A 19,995-nucleotide genomic window follows, 5' to 3' on the forward strand; every position below is an offset into this window, starting at 1 on the left:
TCACTTCCTGTGAGCGGATGAAGGACAGCAGAGAGTCTCCAGGTGACTCACCTGTATGCTGAGTCTGTCCAGTGCCTCGACCTGAAACAGACACGCACGGCTGTACAGCTGGCCAATGAACAGGTCTGGACAGGTGAGCCTTTGCCTCTCTCTGGAAGTCCTTCAGGGTGGGCGGAGTCACAGCTGTCAGCCGTATGTAAGGAACTCCTGAAACACCAACCTTCTGTCGCTCCACCATAGCTGAGAATATGTGTTGAGCCCCACCCTCAGAAGCTCCGCCTCTTCTTTCACCTGTGTCACACGATCAACTCCTGTTCCAGCACAGAGACACACTCTGGATTTTGCCGCAGAGACACCTGCAGAGGCACGTACAGGTGAGCCGGACAGAAAGGGAGAGATGAGTGAGAGAACAGGTGTGCATGCAAGATATCAGGTCACCTGGTAGTTGCCATTGCAACTCACAGATATCCTGAGCGGCAGACTTGCTGCGACGTAAACATCGCTGATGATGGTGCTCATGAGGTGTGACAGGCCGCCGCCCCCTGACCCTTCAAATACACTTCCTGTTTCCTGTAGCTGCAGACTGACTTCAAACAATGTAGCCCCAGTGCCACCAGGTGAGTCTACCTGTGGGTTTGTGCCGTCAGACAGGAAGCGCAGCGCTCAGTGCAGCAGCTGGAACAGCCCGTCCTGCACGCAGCCGTTGACATAGTCCAAGCACTTGGTCTGCTCTGTACAGACTCCTGTTCACCTGGGGACAGGTAACAAAGGTGCTTCAGAAGCTGGACCTAAAGCACCTCCTACAGGTGCTGTGTTACCTGAGTTAACCTGAGCAGCTCTTGTCCCTCCTCTTCGATGCGTCTGCAGGTCTCCTTTGAAGCTCTGCCCTCCAACAGTGAGTCACGTGAGCGCTACAGCAAGTGAAGCTCCGCCCACCCCTGTAAAGACACACACCTGAGTACAGGTGAAATGATGGCAGAGTCTAGGCTGAGGGTTGAAGCTTACCTGTGTGAGGTGTGCGATGGCTTCCATGTTGTCTCTGGCCTCCATCACACTAGAGTGGAGGTCCAACACCAGCTCAACCTGCAGCTGCACACCTGGACACACACACAGGTGTAATAATGGACCCGCTCCACCATGTTTTTGTGCCTATGATATCATGTGATATATGTCACCTGTGATGCTCCAGGTGTTCCTCTCCAGCTCTGACAGGGTCGGGTTCAGGCGGTTCAGCTGGTCCTGGATCAGAGGAAGCTCCGCCTGCAGAATGCCAAGCACCACCTGAAATTGGACCAAGTCACATGTCACTTGAACTTCCCCCCTACACCTGCAGCTTCAGAGCTTTGGAGCTCTGTGAGTTGAGCGGGCGGAGCTTCATGTCTGTCTCTGCTCTTTTATCTCAGTTACCTCAGCACCGCCTGCACATGTACACACAGGTGAGGTGAGAGGTCCCCCCGGTACACCTGACCTCAGACCCCAGCTTCAGTACCAGCCAGTCAGAGGCCAGCAGACAGGTGTGCGTGCTCTGTGTCTGACTCACCTTGAGGCTGCAGCCGAGCTCGAGCTCAGCGAGGATGAATTTGGCACCTGAATCCAGCTCACAGCTCCACTCTGACCTCACGGTGTCTCTGAAGTCCTACAGAAGGTCCATGAGCTCCTCAGACCTCTGCTGGACCAGCCGGGACTCACCTGAGTCAGCACACCTGAACAGGACACAGCTGTTACCTGCCGAGTCCAGCGGCCAGGACAAATGCAGAGTTCATCCAAAGGTCACCAGCAGTCAGCATCATCTGACTGAACCAGATCAGACTGGACTGAACTGGATCAGACTGGAGCAGTCCTTTACCGCGGACAGCGGCTCCCCGCAGTCCTCCGGGGCCTGGCTAAGCACAGACACCAGCCACCAGTCCAGGTCAGACACCTGCAGCTGGAACTGATCCAGGTGGAGCTGAAAGCTCTGAAGGGGAGGAGTCACAGCGATGCAGGAAGCACCTCACAATAGCAGGCCGAATCCAGGTGGTCCTCGGGGTCGGTGGGGTTGCACCTGAGGTTGGACAGGTGCGTCATGTGACCCAGGAAGTCCTGGTAAGCCTCCTGAACCACATCGGTCCACTTCCTGCCTCTGACCACGCCCAGGACTGTCTCATTCAGCACGTACAGCTGCAGACTGGAGCAGAACACTTCCTGTTAGAAAGGGCAGGCATTAATCAGCAGGAAGTGATGTCACATGTCACAAGTGTTTAGTCTCAATGTCTCTCTGCATCCCAGCATGCACTGCTTTGAAGGACACAGGGCATTGGTATGAGCAGGTGTGATGATGAGTTCAGGTGATTACGGCAGCGCTAACATTATGACTTGCAGGTTTTGGACTCATCTCATTGGCTGTTTGTTGTAGGCGGATGTCAGTGCCACGACCTTCTCTGTGCTGGACCCAACGACCAGAGCTGATGTGAGGTGGTCTGGGACATGACCAATAGGGGGCGCACTCGCACAGCGCGATCTTGGAGGAGATCGCGTCAAACAGAATCGTGCGACACGTGACACGAGCAGCGGCGTGAACCTTTGACATGCTTTACTTTTGTCTGATTAGCCACATGAAAATCCAAGATGGTGGCCATTTTTCAGGGCTGCTGCTGGATGACGTGAAGGTTCCATAGTTGGTGCTTCCAAAGAGACCAATCCTGATGCAGGAATCCAGACACTAGCTCCGCCCACTCCACCACCGTGCTGTCACAGTCATGGAGATTATAGTCTGACAGCTTCCTGATAGCAGCCATGACTTCCTGTCAGCAGAGGTTCGTCTGTGCACACACACACACACACACACACACACACTGTGTGTGACTAGTACTGTAAAGTAAGTAAAGCGCTATACAAATACAGGCCATTTACCATTTTACTGGTCACACATCGCTGTCGGGCCGTCACCTGTGTCGAGGTCCAGGCTGATGCTGATGAGCGTGAAGCTCCTGATTGGCTCCAGCTGCCCGTCTACTTTGACCTCCATGTGTGCGTCTGTCTGTTTTGCAACCGGGTGATGATGATGGTGGTGGTGGTGGAAGTTCTGCCACCAAGGACCGCTCCATACATCGTAAAGCATAAATTCATTAACAGAGTTTGATCCCATGTGTCCGAGTAAACAAACATGAACGATTACCAATCAAATCAGCCAGGAAGAACATCCACGAGGGAAAATATGACCTCGTTAACATACCACTCCAGCCTTTCAACATCATGAAAAAACATTTGACATCATTTTTCAGAAACATCGGAGCTTAAAAAGATTTTTATCAGACTTACACATTTCATATTTTCACGCATTTTCAAAAGCAAGTGGTTCATGAACGCTGAATGACACGGCCGCTAATGAGCTGGCGTGAGGCTGTCCACCCTCCGGCACATAAACAGTCATGTTACCAAATCACAACAGTAAAGGTAATGCATTATAATCTGATTGAAATTTGATCTGTGACAAACAGAGGGCTTCACTGTTTCAGTAACAGCATGCACCTCCATCAGACAGCTGAGCTGTTTAAGAGAAACACTGACAGAGGCAGTAATCATGGCAGCTCTGAGCTCAAGATCCACGAAGCTGGGGTCTGTCAGACCGGGCAAGACCACAGGTGCAGGGATGGAGACGCCCCCCGGGTGGTAGTTAGCTAAGATCCTGTGGGACTTCCAGATACAGACAGACAAGCTGGTGATGGCTAACCAGCCGGACGTAGTGGTGGTGGAGAAGCAGAGGAAGACGGCTGTAGTGATACCAACATCAGGAAGAAGGAATATGAGAAGCTGCAGAAGAACCAAGTGCTCAGAGAAGAGCTGGAGGGTGAAGGTAGCAATGGTCCCAGTGTGGTGACTCCTGAGCCAGGTGAGTGGCTCCAGCAGATCGCAGGAACAACATCGGAGATCTCTGTCCAGAAGAGCGCAGTCCTAGGAACAGCTGAGATACTGCAGGACCCTCAGGCTCCCAGGCCTCTGGTAGAGGACACGAGCTTGAAGCCTGCTGGGCGAGAGCGGATCAATACTTTGTTTATACTTTATTATTACTTCAGTCTTTATGTTAATCAATTAATTGATGTTCTTTTTTTATCCTATACCCAAATTATATTCTTGTTTTTTATTTATTCCTTCTGTTATCTATTATGAGTACCTGCGTCTCCCGGGGTGCAGTATCACTTTCTTCCACCGGATGGAGCCAGATCGTCCTTTAGCTCAGGCCTACCACGAGCTGGCGGTAGTTCACTGAAGTGCGACGAGCCGAATGTGTTCAAACAGAAGTCACATTTACAGCCCTGTGTGCTCGCCGTCGCTCCACGGCAGCAATAACAGCCACACAGTGCGAATATATACCAACAGCTCAACTATGAATATGCAGAATATCACAGAGGTGCATTGTGGGTAATCCCAGTCTGTCTGAATGGGAAAATCAATTCCTCGATTGGACTTTCACACCAACACAAAGGTGACGTCACAAAACAACTATTTCCTTTTTTAATTACTCCGACTGTTAACAATTCTCTGACAGCCGCCGATCGGTCGCTCGTGACGGGATTTTTAACCAAACTGAAGCGTTAACAACACCAAATGGTTCCTGCCTTTCCATTTGGGCCGCCTTGGTTCTCTTTATCCAGTCGATGGTCTTTGTCGGCACCAGTTTGTTGGTTCTTTCATGAGAGAAGACACGATCTTCTGTTAAACCTATTAAGCTGTTAAAGGTTGGAGTGTCTGTTCCTCAGCTCAGCAGGGACGAAGAGCGCCACCCCCAGGCTGTAAGCAATCTTAATGTGATTGGTTAACTGGGTCAAACTGGGTCTCGGCTCATCTCCGCCCCCTGTGGCCATATGAAGACCACTCTTCCCACTTCACCATGGCAACCGTCTCTTGTCCTCCAGTCAGCCCTGCAGAGAGGGAGAGAGAGCACCTACACCTGGAGGTGCAGCTTTATTTTGGTGGACCCAGTGTGCTCCACCTCCGCGGTGTGCGGTAGGGCTCCGTCAGCACTGGTGTAAGAACAAGATAGAAATGTGTGATTTCAATTGTGAGGGAGAAATTAAAAATACTGAGGTGAAAGAGCAAAAACAGGTTGCAACATGAGCTCCTGCATCTCTGTCCAGTCTGTTCTTTGGTGTGCGAACTCAAGCTTCAATAATCAGTCTTTGCTGCAGCTCATCTGATAAAATGACTGAGGTGGAGGAAACAGTGGTGCTGCGATGCTTGCTGCATGGACCAGAGACACTGAGAGTCCAGGTGAGACGTGCCAGTACCCACGGCACAGTCCCTTTCAACAGCAGGCTGCATGTTTGCTCATTCAGACTTGGGACAGACTGCAAAGGGTCTGCAAATACAGTCCCCATCAGAAGTTCACGACCACCTGAAAAATCACCAAAAACCATATTTGCATGGTTGGATCTTTGCGAGGTTCCAAAAACAAGGTTCAAAGGTGTTTTGTCTCACTCCCATTTCTTCTTGTTGCAGGTTGAAGCTCGACTTGGAACTTCGTTAAGATCCAAACATGCAAAATATGATTTTTGGTGGTCTTAAACTTTTGATTGTACATTCTGGGTGAAGGCGACAGTAAGCAGACCTCCATGCTGGATCGACCAGTGGCCCATGCTGTCTCACCTGAGAAGGGTTAATGAGGCCTTGCTGTGGAGCCGCTCGTGCTTCTGTGGACATTCAGTATGGGGAAAGTGTCCACGCTGTTGTCTTGTGGATGTGGACGGCGTCTTTGTGGATTTTAACGACAGAGGAATGTTAGTCGTAGTCTAAGGAGCTCAGAAAGAAAAGCGTCTGGACTTCTTTAAGTTTCTTAAAGACGTTTCATCCGAGAAACTTCTTCAGTTCTAAGAGCGACTGGTAGAGAGTCCCAGATTTAACCCTGTGGGAGGGTCCCCAAGAGAGTCGTGGACCCCCTGTTGATCCTCTACCTAATCACGCGAGCTGATCGCTAACATCGGACACTCGTCTCTTATCTCTGGTTCTGTTCCATCTTCTCTTAAAACTCAACAATAACTCCCGTACAGGTAAAGAATGGTTCAGACCCTCCAATCTAAATCATTTCAGGCCAGTTTCAAATCTGCCTTCATGGCCAAAATTCTTTAAAAGATGGTGGCTGCACAGGTTCATGGACACCTCACTGGAAATAACTAACGAACAGTTTCACTCTGGCTCCCGTTCTTCTCACAGGAACAGCTCAGGTAAAAGTCCCCAATGATCTTCTGCTTGCAGCTGACTCTGGACTCATCTCCATGCTCATCCTTGACCTTGCAGCAGCATCTATTGGCATCAATGTCACAGCACTCGCCTGGTTTACCTCTTATCTGAATTGTTATTATTATAAGAGAGAGACCACATCAGAGAGCGCTATGGTTTCATCTGGATCTTGTCAGTGAGGTTGGTGGAGTTGATGCAGTGTTTTCCCCACGGTGGGTGCTGGGATGGTGGGAAGGTGTTTGGAAATGTTGTAAGTGGCTGAGTTTATGCTGCTAACAGAGGCTGTGTCCCGATTCAGGGTCTGCAGCCTTAAAGGTCGCATTTTAAGGCCGATTACGTCACAGCGACGCGACGAAGGCTGTCCCAATTCAAAGCTCGAAATGCGGCCCTCAAACGCGTCCTTCGTCTCCCTGCATTTTAAGGACGTGGCGGTGTAGACTTCGTTAATATGTGTGCACGCCATATAAACACTGGAAGGTGTGATGGAAAAACAACTTTAATAAAGAAACAATATTGAACAATGAGTATAATAAAGTAGTGACTGCAAAGTAAAGTGAATCGCCTGGTGGTGAGGTGTGGAGCTTGCCATGTGTGGCAAACCTCAGAAACAAAACTACACAGCAGAAAAACAAAGTTGTTTTACTTTGTCGATGTGCAGGGACGAAGCAGCGACAGGTGGGTTACAGGATTTCCAGTGACTGAATATTTTCACATTTTTGTCATCCATCAATTTTATCACCTATGTGCAAGTTGTCATGGAAACTGATGAGCAGCCACTGATCAATGATCTCTGATCAACGATGTTGCTTCAGTGCTGCTGCCCTAACGACAGCTCCAGGCGGCTTCGCGGCGTTCTCTCTGATTAAGTTTCAGCGTCATCGTGACGATCTCACGCCATCATCGATCGCAGAGCCTCTTTGAACTCATCGGTCCTTCCAGCTGATGCAGCATTTACCTGCAGGACGGGTCTGACACAGCGAGCAGCGAGCAGTCATCCATCAGTGCTGACGGTCTCCACTGAACACGAGCACAGTGATGCTTTTCTTCAGTGGCTCCGCCCACACACCGAAGGATGAGTTTCGAGCAGCTTTTGTGGCGATCGGCCGTGAGAGAGGCAGCGCTCCCTCCTCGGGTCCCTCACACTCTGAAACCTCAGCTGCATTTCAGCACTTTCACCTGTGCAGCCAGTCACCGCCCACTTTCAGACAGGCACCGATACAGGTGTGGTGCTCGGACACCTCGGCTGTGGTTTGGCTTTTGGAGTCTAGTAGAGACGCTTTATTAGAGACCAGTGAAAACCAGCACTCATCCTTTTAATGGTGGCAGCGCTGAGTCACACAGGTAATGTGTCACATGATCTTCTGCCATTTTTAGTAAAGGAATATGATTCAGTCAGCTACGAGGGCCTGGCTGAAACATGTAATGTGACCGGACTGTGGTGGTGTTTAACGTCAGAGACAAAACTGTGGATTTATCTCAGTGGGTGAGGTGCTGTGACGTGGATGAGAGCTTATCTGCGAGTGTGTTTGTGGGTTTCAGATGAAGAGCATCATCAGTGCGTGCCTTTGTCTTCTGGTCTGTGTTCGATGTCTACAGCAGGCGGCCGGCTCGTCTGCAGAGCGTCCAAAACTCTGCAGTCACACCGCTGACTCGCTCAAACAGAGGAGCTCAGTAACTCCTGTCATCAGCCGCTACGCTGGCTGCCGACCGTCTGTGTGGGTGTGAAGTGGTCAGACTCAGCGTCCAGGAGGGCGGTAGGGAAGCAGACATTTCAGGTTTACAGTGGACCCTATCATACGTGAAACTCAACAAAACTTCCACCCAAGGTAACAAAACTCAAAAGGATTTGGTGACACAGCTCACCTCTGCTCTCTCACCTGACTCTGGCAGAGACTGACTGTACACAGGGCCAATTAATCTCACTTCAATTAGTCCGGCAAGCTGAGGGACCTAAACCTCTACACAGATGACTGAAAATGGCAAAAACCTCCTCACACATTTACACAAACGGCTCTATTTATGAAAAAAGAGACCTTGAAACAAACAAAAGGAAGGATGTCTGTGGTAGAAGAAACCCCTCCTCTTGATGTCACGTCTGACATCAGCAGCACTTTGAAATGAGGCCTCTCCTCACACCTGACCCTCATGAAGACTGAAAGAAAGAACAAAGTATAAACAAATCTGTAACAAAGAAACAGCAGCGACAGACTGCTCACACAAACAAACCCGGGACAGTTACTGTGACGAATCACAGCAAACACAGACAGAGGGCTGTGCAAAAGCAAGTGGGCACACCTGGGACGAGTGGAGAGCATCCACAGGGTTTGAACACTTCTGTTTGGACTGCTTCATACCTGAATGAAGGCTGGGACCACTCGCTCACAGGAACGTTTCATTCATGCAATTCATTCTTTTTCATTTTAAGTTTCTAACTTGATGTTCGAGTAATGATCTATCATACGTATCAGCTACAGTAAAGGTTGTACTGCACGTGCAGTCAGCAATGCATTTCACATCGTTCCATAATCGTACATACGTAACCGTTTCTGCTAAGCAAGAAGAGACTTCCAGCTCTACATGCATCATGTCTGCCTGCTGCTTGTGTCTGTTCCACCCTGCTGTGATCCTGGGCTGTGTTATGGGATGTTGTCTGCAGCTGATAAAGCCTGTTTGATGTGTTATAAATCAAGTGTTTTATGATCTTGTGGGACGGACTGTGAAGTGATTTAAGGCCTGTGTGTGATTGTTGATGTTCATGCACAGGCTGCTGCACCCGGGGCCTCGCTGTTTCAGGCGCTGCTCGGTGTGGGCGTTTCTGTGGTCGATGCCAGCGTGGGCATGCTCCTGCACAGCTCCCTGCTCACAGTTTCTCTTTTTCACAAAGCGCCATCGTGCCGACAGTTACAGACGAGGCTTGTTCACATGGGCAGAGGTGAGGCTGTATGCGGCCTCTCACCGACAACACGAAGGCAAAGACAGGACAGAAATAGGTTGTCGGTGCGAGTCCGCAGCCTCGGGCTGTTGCTGTGAAACGTTCACTTTCTGTCCCACCCGGAGCCTCAGGCTGCTTGTTGTGGCACACCTGGAATACAGGTAAACTGTTTCTATCACACAATCAAAGGGCCTCAGGGAGCAGCACTGCGTGATGCATGATCAAGTGTAGATGCAGCTGCAACAGTGTACCTGTGTTCCAGGTGAGCCAGCACTGAGCAGCCTCAGCTGTGATTGGACACCACACACAGAAAAGTGACCTGCACTGAAAAACAGGGAAATATCAGATATTCAAATATGAAACTGGCTCTTGGACCGCTTTCTTGAGAATTTGGAAATGTCCCAAACAATCTTTCAAAAGCTCTTCCAGAGAACTGAATAACGAGTTTCCAAGGAAGTCATCTGGAACAAAACCCGGCACGGAGAATCTGCGGGGATATAAAAGCCGACGGCGCCACGCAGGAGCTGTTTGCAGCTCTCGGCAGACTGAAGCGTTCATCGGAGGAGGACGGGACTCCCTGCTGTAAGTCTCCCTTCTGCTTTGTGTTGCTTTGTGTCGTTGACAGCTTCCAGCCGTGTCCGAGGTTTCTGAGTGATCCTCAGCTCGGACTCTGACTGCTGAGCGACGCTCAGGAGCGTCCTATCAAATGTTAATCCTGGAAAGGTTCCTTGAAGACTCGAGGCGACGTGATTTGATAGATTTGGTATTTTCTCAGCTTTAAACTGCAGTCGTTTCTTTCCTAACATTTACCTTCATTTCTGGAAACTTTCATCTTCTTCCACTATTTCTGTGACCCAACAAAAGTCCAACCAGCAAAAAAGTTCCAGCGTCAGAGTCACAAAGCTTCCAGCCGCCGTTAGCAGCCGTCAACACCTGATGGGGTACCGCTGTGCCCCGCGGGCGGACAGGCCGGGCGCAGTCGAGAACGACAGCTTCGAGAACAGCACGGGTGTGTCAGCTAAAAGGAACCTGTGAATGCAATAGCTCGATAACATGTAGAGTTTTGAACTCATACCACTGGCGTGTCTGCTGGGAGGCGGCGGGCAGCGGTGCCCACCCCCGGCGTGTTTTCTCCCACCCAGCCTGAGAGGGCTCCTTTGGCCTCTCCAGTAAAGATCATATATCAAGGTGAGAAGCAGATGTCAGGTCACATGTGTGTGCTGCTGGCTTCAAACACGTCGGCAGCTGAAACGTAAGCGAGTCGTCTCGTGGCGCCATCTTGCTGTACCGCGACGGCGCCGTGGAGCTGGTTATGGTAGGGTGACCATTGATTTCCAATAAAGAAAACACTTGGCCCAGTCCTGAAGAACTTTAATAATACTGCTGGCTTAAAGAAAACTTTAACATATTGAAACATTCCTTCTCTGTGCGGTTAATGAATGGCGAAATAAAAAGTGTCATATAGTCAGCGAGTGCAAAAAAGAGGACGGTTGGTCACCCTAGTTCATGGGGACATCGCTCGGGTAACATGTGGAAATGCCTCTGAAGGATGCAGCGCCATGATCACGTGATCACATGTGTGCGTTTGACCCTGCGATGAAACAGAGCGCATGCGTGTGAGTGTGCAGCACTGACTTTTCATCGCCACTTCACGGTAACATACTGGCGTCGCTGTGTTACGGTAGCTCACCGTTCTGCAGGATGACACCGTGTTTGCTGGTGTGGTAGCACTATGGTAACGCACCGTAGCCTTTTTTACGGTATCTCACTGGCGACAGTGACGTTATGTTGTAAATTACGTCAACAAAGTAACGTCATACTGTGATTAATAAATTGGTATACTACCGTTTATTCACGGCATGTCACTGTAAGCCCGCTGCAAGGCAATAAACTGCAATATATTAACCAGTAACTCACCGTGTTTTATGCAGCATACCCACATCCACGAACTTGACAGCCGAGGTCACCAGTGAACTTATAAAACTCCTCCTCAGTGGTCTCCCTTCTTGTTCCTAGGCATGTGAATGAAGGCAGAAAATGTCCTGAAAGTGGCAGGGCAGTTCTCAGTTCCACAGGAAAGCCTATAGTGAGCTAATGTTTGTGGCTTTTAACATGCAAACTGAACAATATAAATTTGCGTGCACTGAAGCCACAAAATTTAGAAATACACACAGTTGCAGAAAGTTCAGTGACCAATTACCTTTCCTGAATGACATATTCAATGCAAAAAATAAGAGTATTGTCAATAGGGACCAATTCCCAGTTTTTACATGATCAAAATTATTCACAAAAGGCTTCAATAAAGAGAAAATGTGTGCCAACAAGAGAACAGTGCACACAAATGATTTGAGCTCGACGCTTTAATGGGTTTAACATGACTTAGTCAGCACTCCGCTCCGTACAGGTAGTACAAGCACACCTGAAAACACTGACCAGCTAACAGCTTTAAGCATTTGGGCGCAACCTCGGTAGTTCACCGATTCACCTGTTGCAAACGTCCAAGTTTCTATCAAGTCTCATAAATCCATCGGCAGCTATTACCTAACTAGTCTTTTGAGTCTCCACATTCAGAGATATTGACATTTTGTCTTTAAATGAAAATATCCTGGTAGCTTAAAAGTCAAAACAAACAGTACTAAGAACGCATTTCGGACTTCTCTCGAATAAGTGAAAAAAACACTTACCTTCAGACTGATTAGCAGGTTCCGATCCAACTTTAATGTGTCCCATGTCAGTCCGTTTTAGGGAAAAAGTGTTAAGTGGTTTCATTTAATTTTGAGATACTCCCGCATGGACGAGCAGCAATTTGGAGTCTAGCAGAGTTACCACGAATAGCATACGATCTTCAGATATAATCCAATCAACCTTGCATTTAACCCGATTGAACATCCAGTTACCTCTGACTACTTCTAAGTTGCACATGTTAACGGTCTCATCATCACTCTGTGCTGCAGCGAACTGTATCTGTGGCACAGAATAGTTGATGGCCATGTTGTTCTCCTGCTTTGCAGCTTTGTTTGAGTCTGAATCGCGTCTTAAACGTGCAAAACTAAGAGAAGCAGATCAATATTTTCTTCTTGTTGTTATTTAATGGTGGTTGGCAACCAGCGAAAGGAGCATTAACCACCTCGATTTTCTATCCTCATTGTTGTTTTGAAAGTGAATACCCGACGTGTGCGTCATACGTCACGTTGTACGTCAGGTGAATGTGTGGTGTCGGCTATCGCACCTGTCGCATTACAAAGCTTTAAAAACACAACCCAACGCGCTAAACACGAACAAACATAAACACCCGTGTTACATTATCACGTATATCAGGACATCTCTCCTGAACCAAGACGCAGTGGTGCTACAAAGGAATTATTGCTTTAGGAGAGCATTTAATAGCAGTCTGGCCTGCAGCAAAATGCACCGCTAAAAATACAGTTTCTGATGTCCCAGAATTTATTAATTCTGAGAGTGAAGTTGTAGGACTGATGCTGGTTAGTGGTGTAGGTTTCATGGATGTGACACCTTGTGTAAAATGACGACCAGAGCATATTATTAGGTCAGTTCACTCGTTAGGCAGAGGTGTCTTAAAAAGTACCACCTTATACAAAACAAATGAAGGTCCAGTATAAGAAAGAATAAGAAGAGAAAAAAGCAACATCCTGCTAAATGAAGTCATGTTTAAACATTACTCTAAATGTAGCCATTAGTTTTTGTTGCTGGCCATACAAAAATAAGTATACTTCAATTATATTTCCCAAGTATATCTTACCTAGTACGTATACTAATAATGCTTCTGGGGACTTTATTGGCCCCCGTTTTAGTACACAACAGTATTCTTGAAATTAACTTTGAGATGTACTTTTTGCTCACCATAAATGTACTAGCATAATGTCATAATGTCTACAAGAGTATAATTAAAATATACTCGACTATCACAATACTAACCTTACAAGTATACTATTAATTTACTTTTTAGTTTACACTGGAGTTACTTCTGATTGAAAAACAGTAATTAAAATGCAATTGAAACATATTTTTCACATGTAACAAATCTCTTCATTCCCCAGATATCAGATATCAGTTCTAACTATCAGAAGGCTTCATTTATAAAGAACTGCTCCCATAGTTCAAGCACCAGAATCATATAGTGAACAGGTGAGAAAGTGTTTTGAGAGTTGAGGTTTATTAACTATTGACCCTTTTCACTCACGGTTTGCACAATTTCATTTTTTAAATTAATGATTTGCCCCACTTACTCTGTTCAAAAGGTAAAAGATGCTGATGCTTAAATGTAATTTGGTCTAAAAAAGGAAGAAAATACATACAAAGTAAACTAAAGGTATACTTGCTTGTTTTCTAGTTTTTAAAGTATACTTGAATATTCTTTTTGGTAAGAGTGAGACTGGCTGTTTGATACAAAGTGGGCTGTAATAATGTTTCACATTGTTTGAATAAACAAATACATTTATTAATATATGAGGTTCCATTCAGTTCAAGGAATTAAATTTTACTGTGGCTGCAACTTACTCCTTAAGTTAAAAATGATGCTGTATATTGTAGTTTATATGTCATACTACTCTCACAGTGAATCACATTTTATAGTAACACACTCTGAATGAGGATTTAAGTGATTACTCTACAGTGTAATCGCACACGTGCAGGCTGAAAGCGCATCAGGCTGAATGAACCTGCCGTTCAGACCCGGGAGGCGGAGCTACTTTCACCTGAGATCATCTCTGTGGCAGAACTTTCATTTACAGACAGGACTAACAAGGCTGAACCTACAACACTACAGCTGTCATTACACTAACATGTTTATTTCATAGAGAAAAAATACCCAAAGTTTGATGCAAGCAAAGAAAGCGAGCAGTGAACAAAGCCTGTAGCTCGGTGCTGATCGTGTGTACATGTGGACGTTTTTACTTCTGCCTCCTTTACACAGTAACAATAATATTATTTATAATGTGGTAATGTTGTGCACTGCATCACTGTGGCGTCTGTGATGGATGACAGCGTTGAGCAGCGTGTTGAGCAGCGTGTTGAGCAGCGTGTTGAGCAGCGCTGCTCATTCAGCAGCTGTTCATGACGGATCCACTGAGCCGATTCTGTCCTCTGATCTTCTCGCAGGGCAGCGATGGCGATGAGCACCGACAACATGACCAGAAACATCCAGGCTACAAATGTGCCCCGACGGACAAAGCGTGTCGCCCTGCTGATCAACAACATGCATTTTTACAATCCGGCATTAACCAGACACGGGGCTGACAAAGATGAGCAGGCCGTGGTCAACCTGCTCCACACTCTGGGATACGAGGTGGATAGACATCGGAACCTACCTGCACAGGTAACTTTCCTTCACTGAGGCTTGCACTGCTTTTCCACAGCGACCCAACGACTGACGTCTGACTTTTTGCTCTTACAGAAAATGGACGAAGCTCTGAAAAGGTTTAGCAGACGTCCGACACTGCCCCTCACAGACAGCGTGTTTGTTGTTGTCATGTCCCACGGAGGCATGGGAACTATCTGTGGAACGGGCAATCACAGGATAGAAATTGACCGAATTTATGAGCGCTTAAACTCTAGAAACTGTCCCGCGCTGAAGGACAAACCGAAGATCGTCATCATTCAGGCGTCCAGAGGAGGTGAGTCTCCGCTCGCGCGCTGCTGGCGGCTGCTGTGAACATGGCGTTTCACTAAGCGTTGTCTGTTTCAGTGCTCGTACCTGGAAGACCGCCTGTGCCCACAGATAACATGAGAGCTCGATCAGTAAATGAAGCTGCTCGGCTGCACACAGAAAAGGATTTCATCACTCTTCATTGCAGCGCGCCTCGTGAGTCCTGCAGCATCCAGTACTGATCACTGTCACACACAGCTGTTCACACCTGTTTGTGTTTGCAGACATAGCTGCATACAAACACCCGGCGTACAGCTCCTTCTTCATCCAAAGTATCGCTGAGGTGTTCAGCAGTCGGTGCGTCCAGGATCCCATCGATGAACTCTTCAAAAAAGTACGTTTAAGAATATTCTGAACTCTTTGAAAACACGACAAAGGTCTGAGAACCAGACAGGTGACCACAGGTGGTGCTCAAAGCCCCGCCCATTTGGCCTTTTACTCCATAAATGGAGGAAACGTGTCGGGGAAAAAGAGCCAAAGAGCCCATCCTGTTACAGAACCTGGAGCATTGAAGCTTCTACAAATACTCGTTTTCAAACTGAAGAGTGACGCCTCCCTCAGTCTCCCTCCCTGAGCCTCCCTCCCTCGTCCTCCCTTGTCCTCCCTCATCCTCCCTGGGCCTCCTTGGGTCTCCCTCGGCCTCCTTGGGTCTCCCTCGTCCTCCCTCGTCCTCCCTCGTTCTCCCTCCCTCGTCCTCCCTGGGCCTCCTTGGGTCTCCCTCGTCCTCCCTCGTCCTCCCTGGGCCTCCTTGGGTCTCCCTCGTCCTCCCTCGTCCTCCCTGGGCCTCCTTGGGTCTCCCTCGTTCTCCCTCCCTCGTTCTCCCTCGTTCTCCCTGGGCCTCCGTGGGTCTCCCTCGTCCTCCCTCGTTCTCCCTGGGCCTCCTTGGATCTCCCTCCCTCGTCCTCCCTCGTCCTCCCTGGGCCTCCCTCGTCCTCCCTTGTCTTCCCTGGGCCTCCTTGGGTCTCCCTCGCCCTCCCTCGTCCTCCCTCGTCCTCCCTGGGCCTCCTTGGGTCTCCCTCGCCCTCCCTCGTCCTCCCTCGTCCTCCCTGGGCCTCCTTGGGTCTCCCTCGTCCTCCCTTGTCCTCCCTGGGCCTCCTTGGATCTCCCTCCCTCATCTTCCCTCGTCCTCCCTCGTCCTCCCTTGTCCTCCCTTGTCCTCCCTGGGCCTCCTTGGGTCTCCCTCGTCCTCCCTCGTCCTCCCTTGTCCTCCCTGGGCCTCCTTGGATCTCCCTCCCTCATCTTCCCTCGTCCTCCCTCGTTCTCCCTCCCTCGTCCTCCCTCGTTCTCCCTTGTCCTCCCTCGTCCTCCCTCGTCCTCCCTCGCCCTCCCTCGTCCTCCCTCGTCCTCCCTGGGCCTCCTTGGGTCTCCCTCGCCCTCCCTCGTCCTCCCTGGGCCTCCTTGGGTCTCCCTCGTCCTCCCTTGTCCTCCCTGGGCCTCCTTGGATCTCCCTCCCTCATCTTCCCTCGTCCTCCCTCGTCCTCCCTTGTCCTCCCTTGTCCTCCCTGGGCCTCCTTGGGTCTCCCTCGCCCTCCCTCGTCCTCCCTGGGCCTCCTTGGGTCTCCCTCGTCCTCCCTCGTCCTCCCTTGTCCTCCCTGGGCCTCCTTGGATCTCCCTCCCTCATCTTCCCTCGTCCTCCCTCGTCCTCCCTGGGCCTCCTTGGGTCTCCCTCGTCCTCCCTCGTCCTCCCTTGTCCTCCCTAGGCCTCCTTGGATCTCCCTCCCTCATCTTCCCTCGTCCTCCCTCGTTCTCCCTCCCTCGTCCTCCCTCGTTCTCCCTCGTCCTCCCTCGTCCTCCCTGGGCCTCCTTGGATCTCCCTCCCTCATCTTCCCTCGTCCTCCCTCGTCCTCCCTCATCTTCCCTCGTCCTCCCTTGTTCTCCCTCCCTCGTCCTCCCTCGTCCTCCCTCGTCCTCCCTCGTTCTCCCTCGTCCTCCCTTGTCCTCCCTGGGCCTCCTTGGATCTCCCTCCCTCATCTTCCCTCGTCCTCCCTCGTCCTCCCTCGGCCTCCCTGGGCCTGTGATGTCATGGTGCTGGCTCAGAGACACGTTCTGGTCCTCCTGTTCGTGGAGCTGATGCGTGGTCACAGTGTGATATTTCTGACCCACAGGTCATGCAGTGCTTCCGTGTGCCAGGCATGCAGCAGCTGATGCCGAGCGTGCAATTACACACCCTGACGAAGCCCTTCTACCTGCTTCCAGGTGAGTGCAGAAACACGAGGTTGTGTGTGAGACTGTGACACCTGGATTATAAACCTGTGTTCATATAAATGCAGCTTCAGCGCTCGGACTGATTTCAGTCTGTGATGTGCTGCATGAGGACAGACACAGAGTTCCTTCTCGTGTTTGTTTCTTCTCTCACCCCAACCAATCACAGCAGATGGCCCCGCCCCTCCCTGAGCCTGGTTCTGCCGGAGGTTTCTTCCTGTTAAAAGGGAGTTTTTCCTTCCCTCTGTCGCCAAAGTGCTGCTCATAGGGGGTCATATGATTGTTGGGTTTTTCTCTGTATCTATGAAGCACCTTGAGGCGACTTTTGTTGTGATTTGGCGCTATATAAATAAAATTGAATTGAATTGAATTTTTTTCTGAGGTGCTGTGAAAAGTGTAAACCTATCATTTTGACCCCGGATGTACTTACAGGAAACGTGCAGGTGCCTACACGACCTGAGGATCCACGCGGGAGACCGGACGCTCTCAGGTAGGAGGAGGAGAACTGAAAGAGGAGAGCGGAAAGCCTCTCCTCTCTGCTTCTTTATTTTAAGCCTCACATTCCCCTCCATGGCTGTAGATCTCTGCATGTTGAAGGAACAGCCTGTCACTGTAGGAAACCCAAGAATCAGTCTAGCTAGCACAGAGAGCCCCGCTCCATCACGCCTGTCTATAACAGTATGACAGCCATGTGATGTCCAAGTGTGCATGCTGACCCCCTCCTGCTTTCAGGGCGGAGCCTGCTGGAGTCCGATGGGTGAGGTCAGAGCTGAAGAAGTGTAAGTGTGTTTTTAATGTGATTCAAACAGCACACGGTCCCATCACTCATTCTGCCGAGCTTGGACAGACGGGACTTCTTTAAGTTTCTTGAAGACGCCTCATCCGAGGAGCTGCTTCAGTTCTTGGACCAAACGGTATTTAAACGCCGGTGGGAGTGTCCCTCAATGGTGACTCATCTCATGAGCTAAGGCGAAGCAATGTAACCCTGCCATACTGAGATCACCTGACCTCAGGCTGGACTGTAGGTCGTGCACAGTCTGTGTTGTAAGCCACGCCCTCTGTCCAAAGTGGACACAGATGTGATGAAATGTGAACACTGGCATCCTCAGGGAGTGGCCTTTGACCTTTTGGAGCAGTGGTCCAGGTCAGTGTAGTCCACCTTCTGGCTTTAGAACTGAAGCAGCCTCTCGGATGAAACGTCTGGACAAACTCGGAGAAGTCCGGTGGTCTTGGTTTGGCTCCTGAGACCGCCGAGGCCTGGATGACTGACTGTAGCTGGATTGTGTTTGTTCTCTCATCAGATTGCTGTCAGCTCACCATCGACATGAACACGGTGAACAGGAAACTCAAACTGTCCCACCATACCAGGAAAGTGGAGTATCTGTCGGAGCCTCAGCGGTATCCCGATCATCCCGACAGATTCGACCGGGCTCAGCTGCTGTGCAGAGATGGGCTGGTGGGTCGCGGGTACTGGGAGGTGGAGTGGACCGGCGAGGTTTACATAGCGGTGAGTTACAGAGGGATCAGAAGGAAAGGAGACAGCAACAAGACCCTGTTCGGGTGGAACAACCAGTCGTGGAGTCTGTACTGCTCCGATACATACGCCGTCTGGCACGACGGCAAAGAAACGGCACTCTCCTCGCGCTCCTACTCCTCATCCTCCCTGTCCGACTCTAGTAGGGCAGCAGTGTACGTGGACTATCACGCTGGCACTCTGTCCTTCCTCAAGGTCTCCTCTGACACTCTGACCCACCTCCACACCTTCAAGACCAAATTCACTGAGCCCGTGTATGCCGGGTTCAGAGTCTTCACTGAGTCCTCATTGCGTCTGTGCTGAGTGGCATGGAGAGCGTCCACTCGTGGGGTGGGCTAGAGTGGATGTGTTTTCAGAGTAATGGTAGAGGGAGCTTTCTCTCGCTTCTCTTCGAGTTGTGACATTTCTTTCCTTTATCCTGCATGTGCTGCACTCGGGGTCAAAGGTTTGGCTGTAGTTCTGACCCAGGCATCAGTGATGTTCCCGCTGTGCTCCTCCCTGCCTGAGGGTGGTGCTGTTCACTGGTTAAAGACTTTAACTGGAACCTGACCGGGCTGGTTTGGCTCCGCCTTCTTCCAAAAGTCACATGCCTGCAGCGTGAACGTGTTTTTAAACTTTGTGCATGTTGTAAATGTTATAAACACAAATGTCTGACTGTGCGACACACTTCCTGTTGTGTGTGTAACTGTGGAGGCGGGTCGTTGCTCTGGCTGTGACGCTCTGATGACCGTGGTTGCACGCTCTGACAGATGCTTTTATGATGACTGTGATGTTTTTGTGTAATTGTGTATAAAGTTTGATTTGAATGTGCAGCTGTAGTTCCTCAGTGTGGCCACCTGATGGCAGCAAACCCTCCGACTCTTTCAGCGTGATTCACTGCTTCCTGTTTCCAGACAGTGTCTGATTGGAGGACACAGAAAGTCCAAACAAATGTGTACTTATGTGAGGTTTCAAAGATCAATAAACAGAAAAGTGAACGGCTCGTTTCTGTCAGTCTTCTCTGAAGTCTGTAGATGCTGAGGAGCGTTGCAGGAAACCACGTCCATCTTTAAAGTGGGCCGACGTTCCCACGTTAGCCGACGTTCCCTCTGTTCCCTCTCTGTTCCCTCAGAATCGGGACAAGCTGATGTATCCTGTTGTGACTGTGGCTGTCAAGCTTTCCTTTTCTGCCCCACCCCATGTCTCAGGCTGTTGTTGTGCCATACAGACAAACTGTTTTGTTTACACGAGACGTCTAAATTTAGACGTCCCACAGTAAGACGTGTTACATAAACAGACAAATATCTCATGTTCAGTTATGAAACTGGTTCTTTGACGTCTTCTTTGGAATTTGGAAACGATCCCAAACAGTCTCATAAAATCTGTTCCAGAGAACTCCACAACCAGATTCTCAGGAAGTCGTCTGAACAAACACGAGTGATCAGGCTGCATTAGTCCACTCGCACA

At 49.5% G+C, this 19,995-nt stretch overlaps 1 protein-coding gene and 1 pseudogene across 2 annotated transcripts; one reads left to right on the plus strand and one right to left on the minus strand.

Annotated features, from left to right (window-relative positions):
- Positions 1-2,777, minus strand: LOC146686803 (dynein beta chain, ciliary-like; annotated as a pseudogene).
- A 6,267-nt stretch (positions 2,778-9,044) lies between these two features.
- Positions 9,045-19,995, plus strand: LOC146686804 (caspase-1-like). Of its 2 annotated transcripts, XM_085439781.1 has the most exons (10): positions 9,045-9,730; positions 13,207-13,294; positions 14,267-14,483; positions 14,562-14,781; positions 14,853-14,969; positions 15,038-15,147; positions 16,919-17,009; positions 17,448-17,505; positions 17,748-17,794; positions 18,317-19,995. In XM_085439781.1, exons 3-10 carry the CDS (start codon positions 14,274-14,276, stop codon positions 18,850-18,852), a joined length of 1,389 nt encoding a protein of 462 aa, XP_085295907.1. In that variant the 5' UTR covers positions 9,045-9,730; positions 13,207-13,294; positions 14,267-14,273; the 3' UTR covers positions 18,853-19,995. The 2 variants fall into 2 exon arrangements, with proteins under 2 accessions (XP_085295907.1, XP_085295906.1); XM_085439780.1 differs by lacking the exon at positions 13,207-13,294 and having other exon boundaries at positions 9,046-9,730.

This window comes from Copadichromis virginalis, linkage group LG18, assembly GCF_057382275.1.
Source record: "Copadichromis virginalis isolate Kocher_CV1m ecotype Utaka linkage group LG18, C_Virginalis_male_GT1.1, whole genome shotgun sequence".
In the NCBI taxonomy this organism is placed as follows: domain Eukaryota; kingdom Metazoa; phylum Chordata; class Actinopteri; order Cichliformes; family Cichlidae; genus Copadichromis; species Copadichromis virginalis.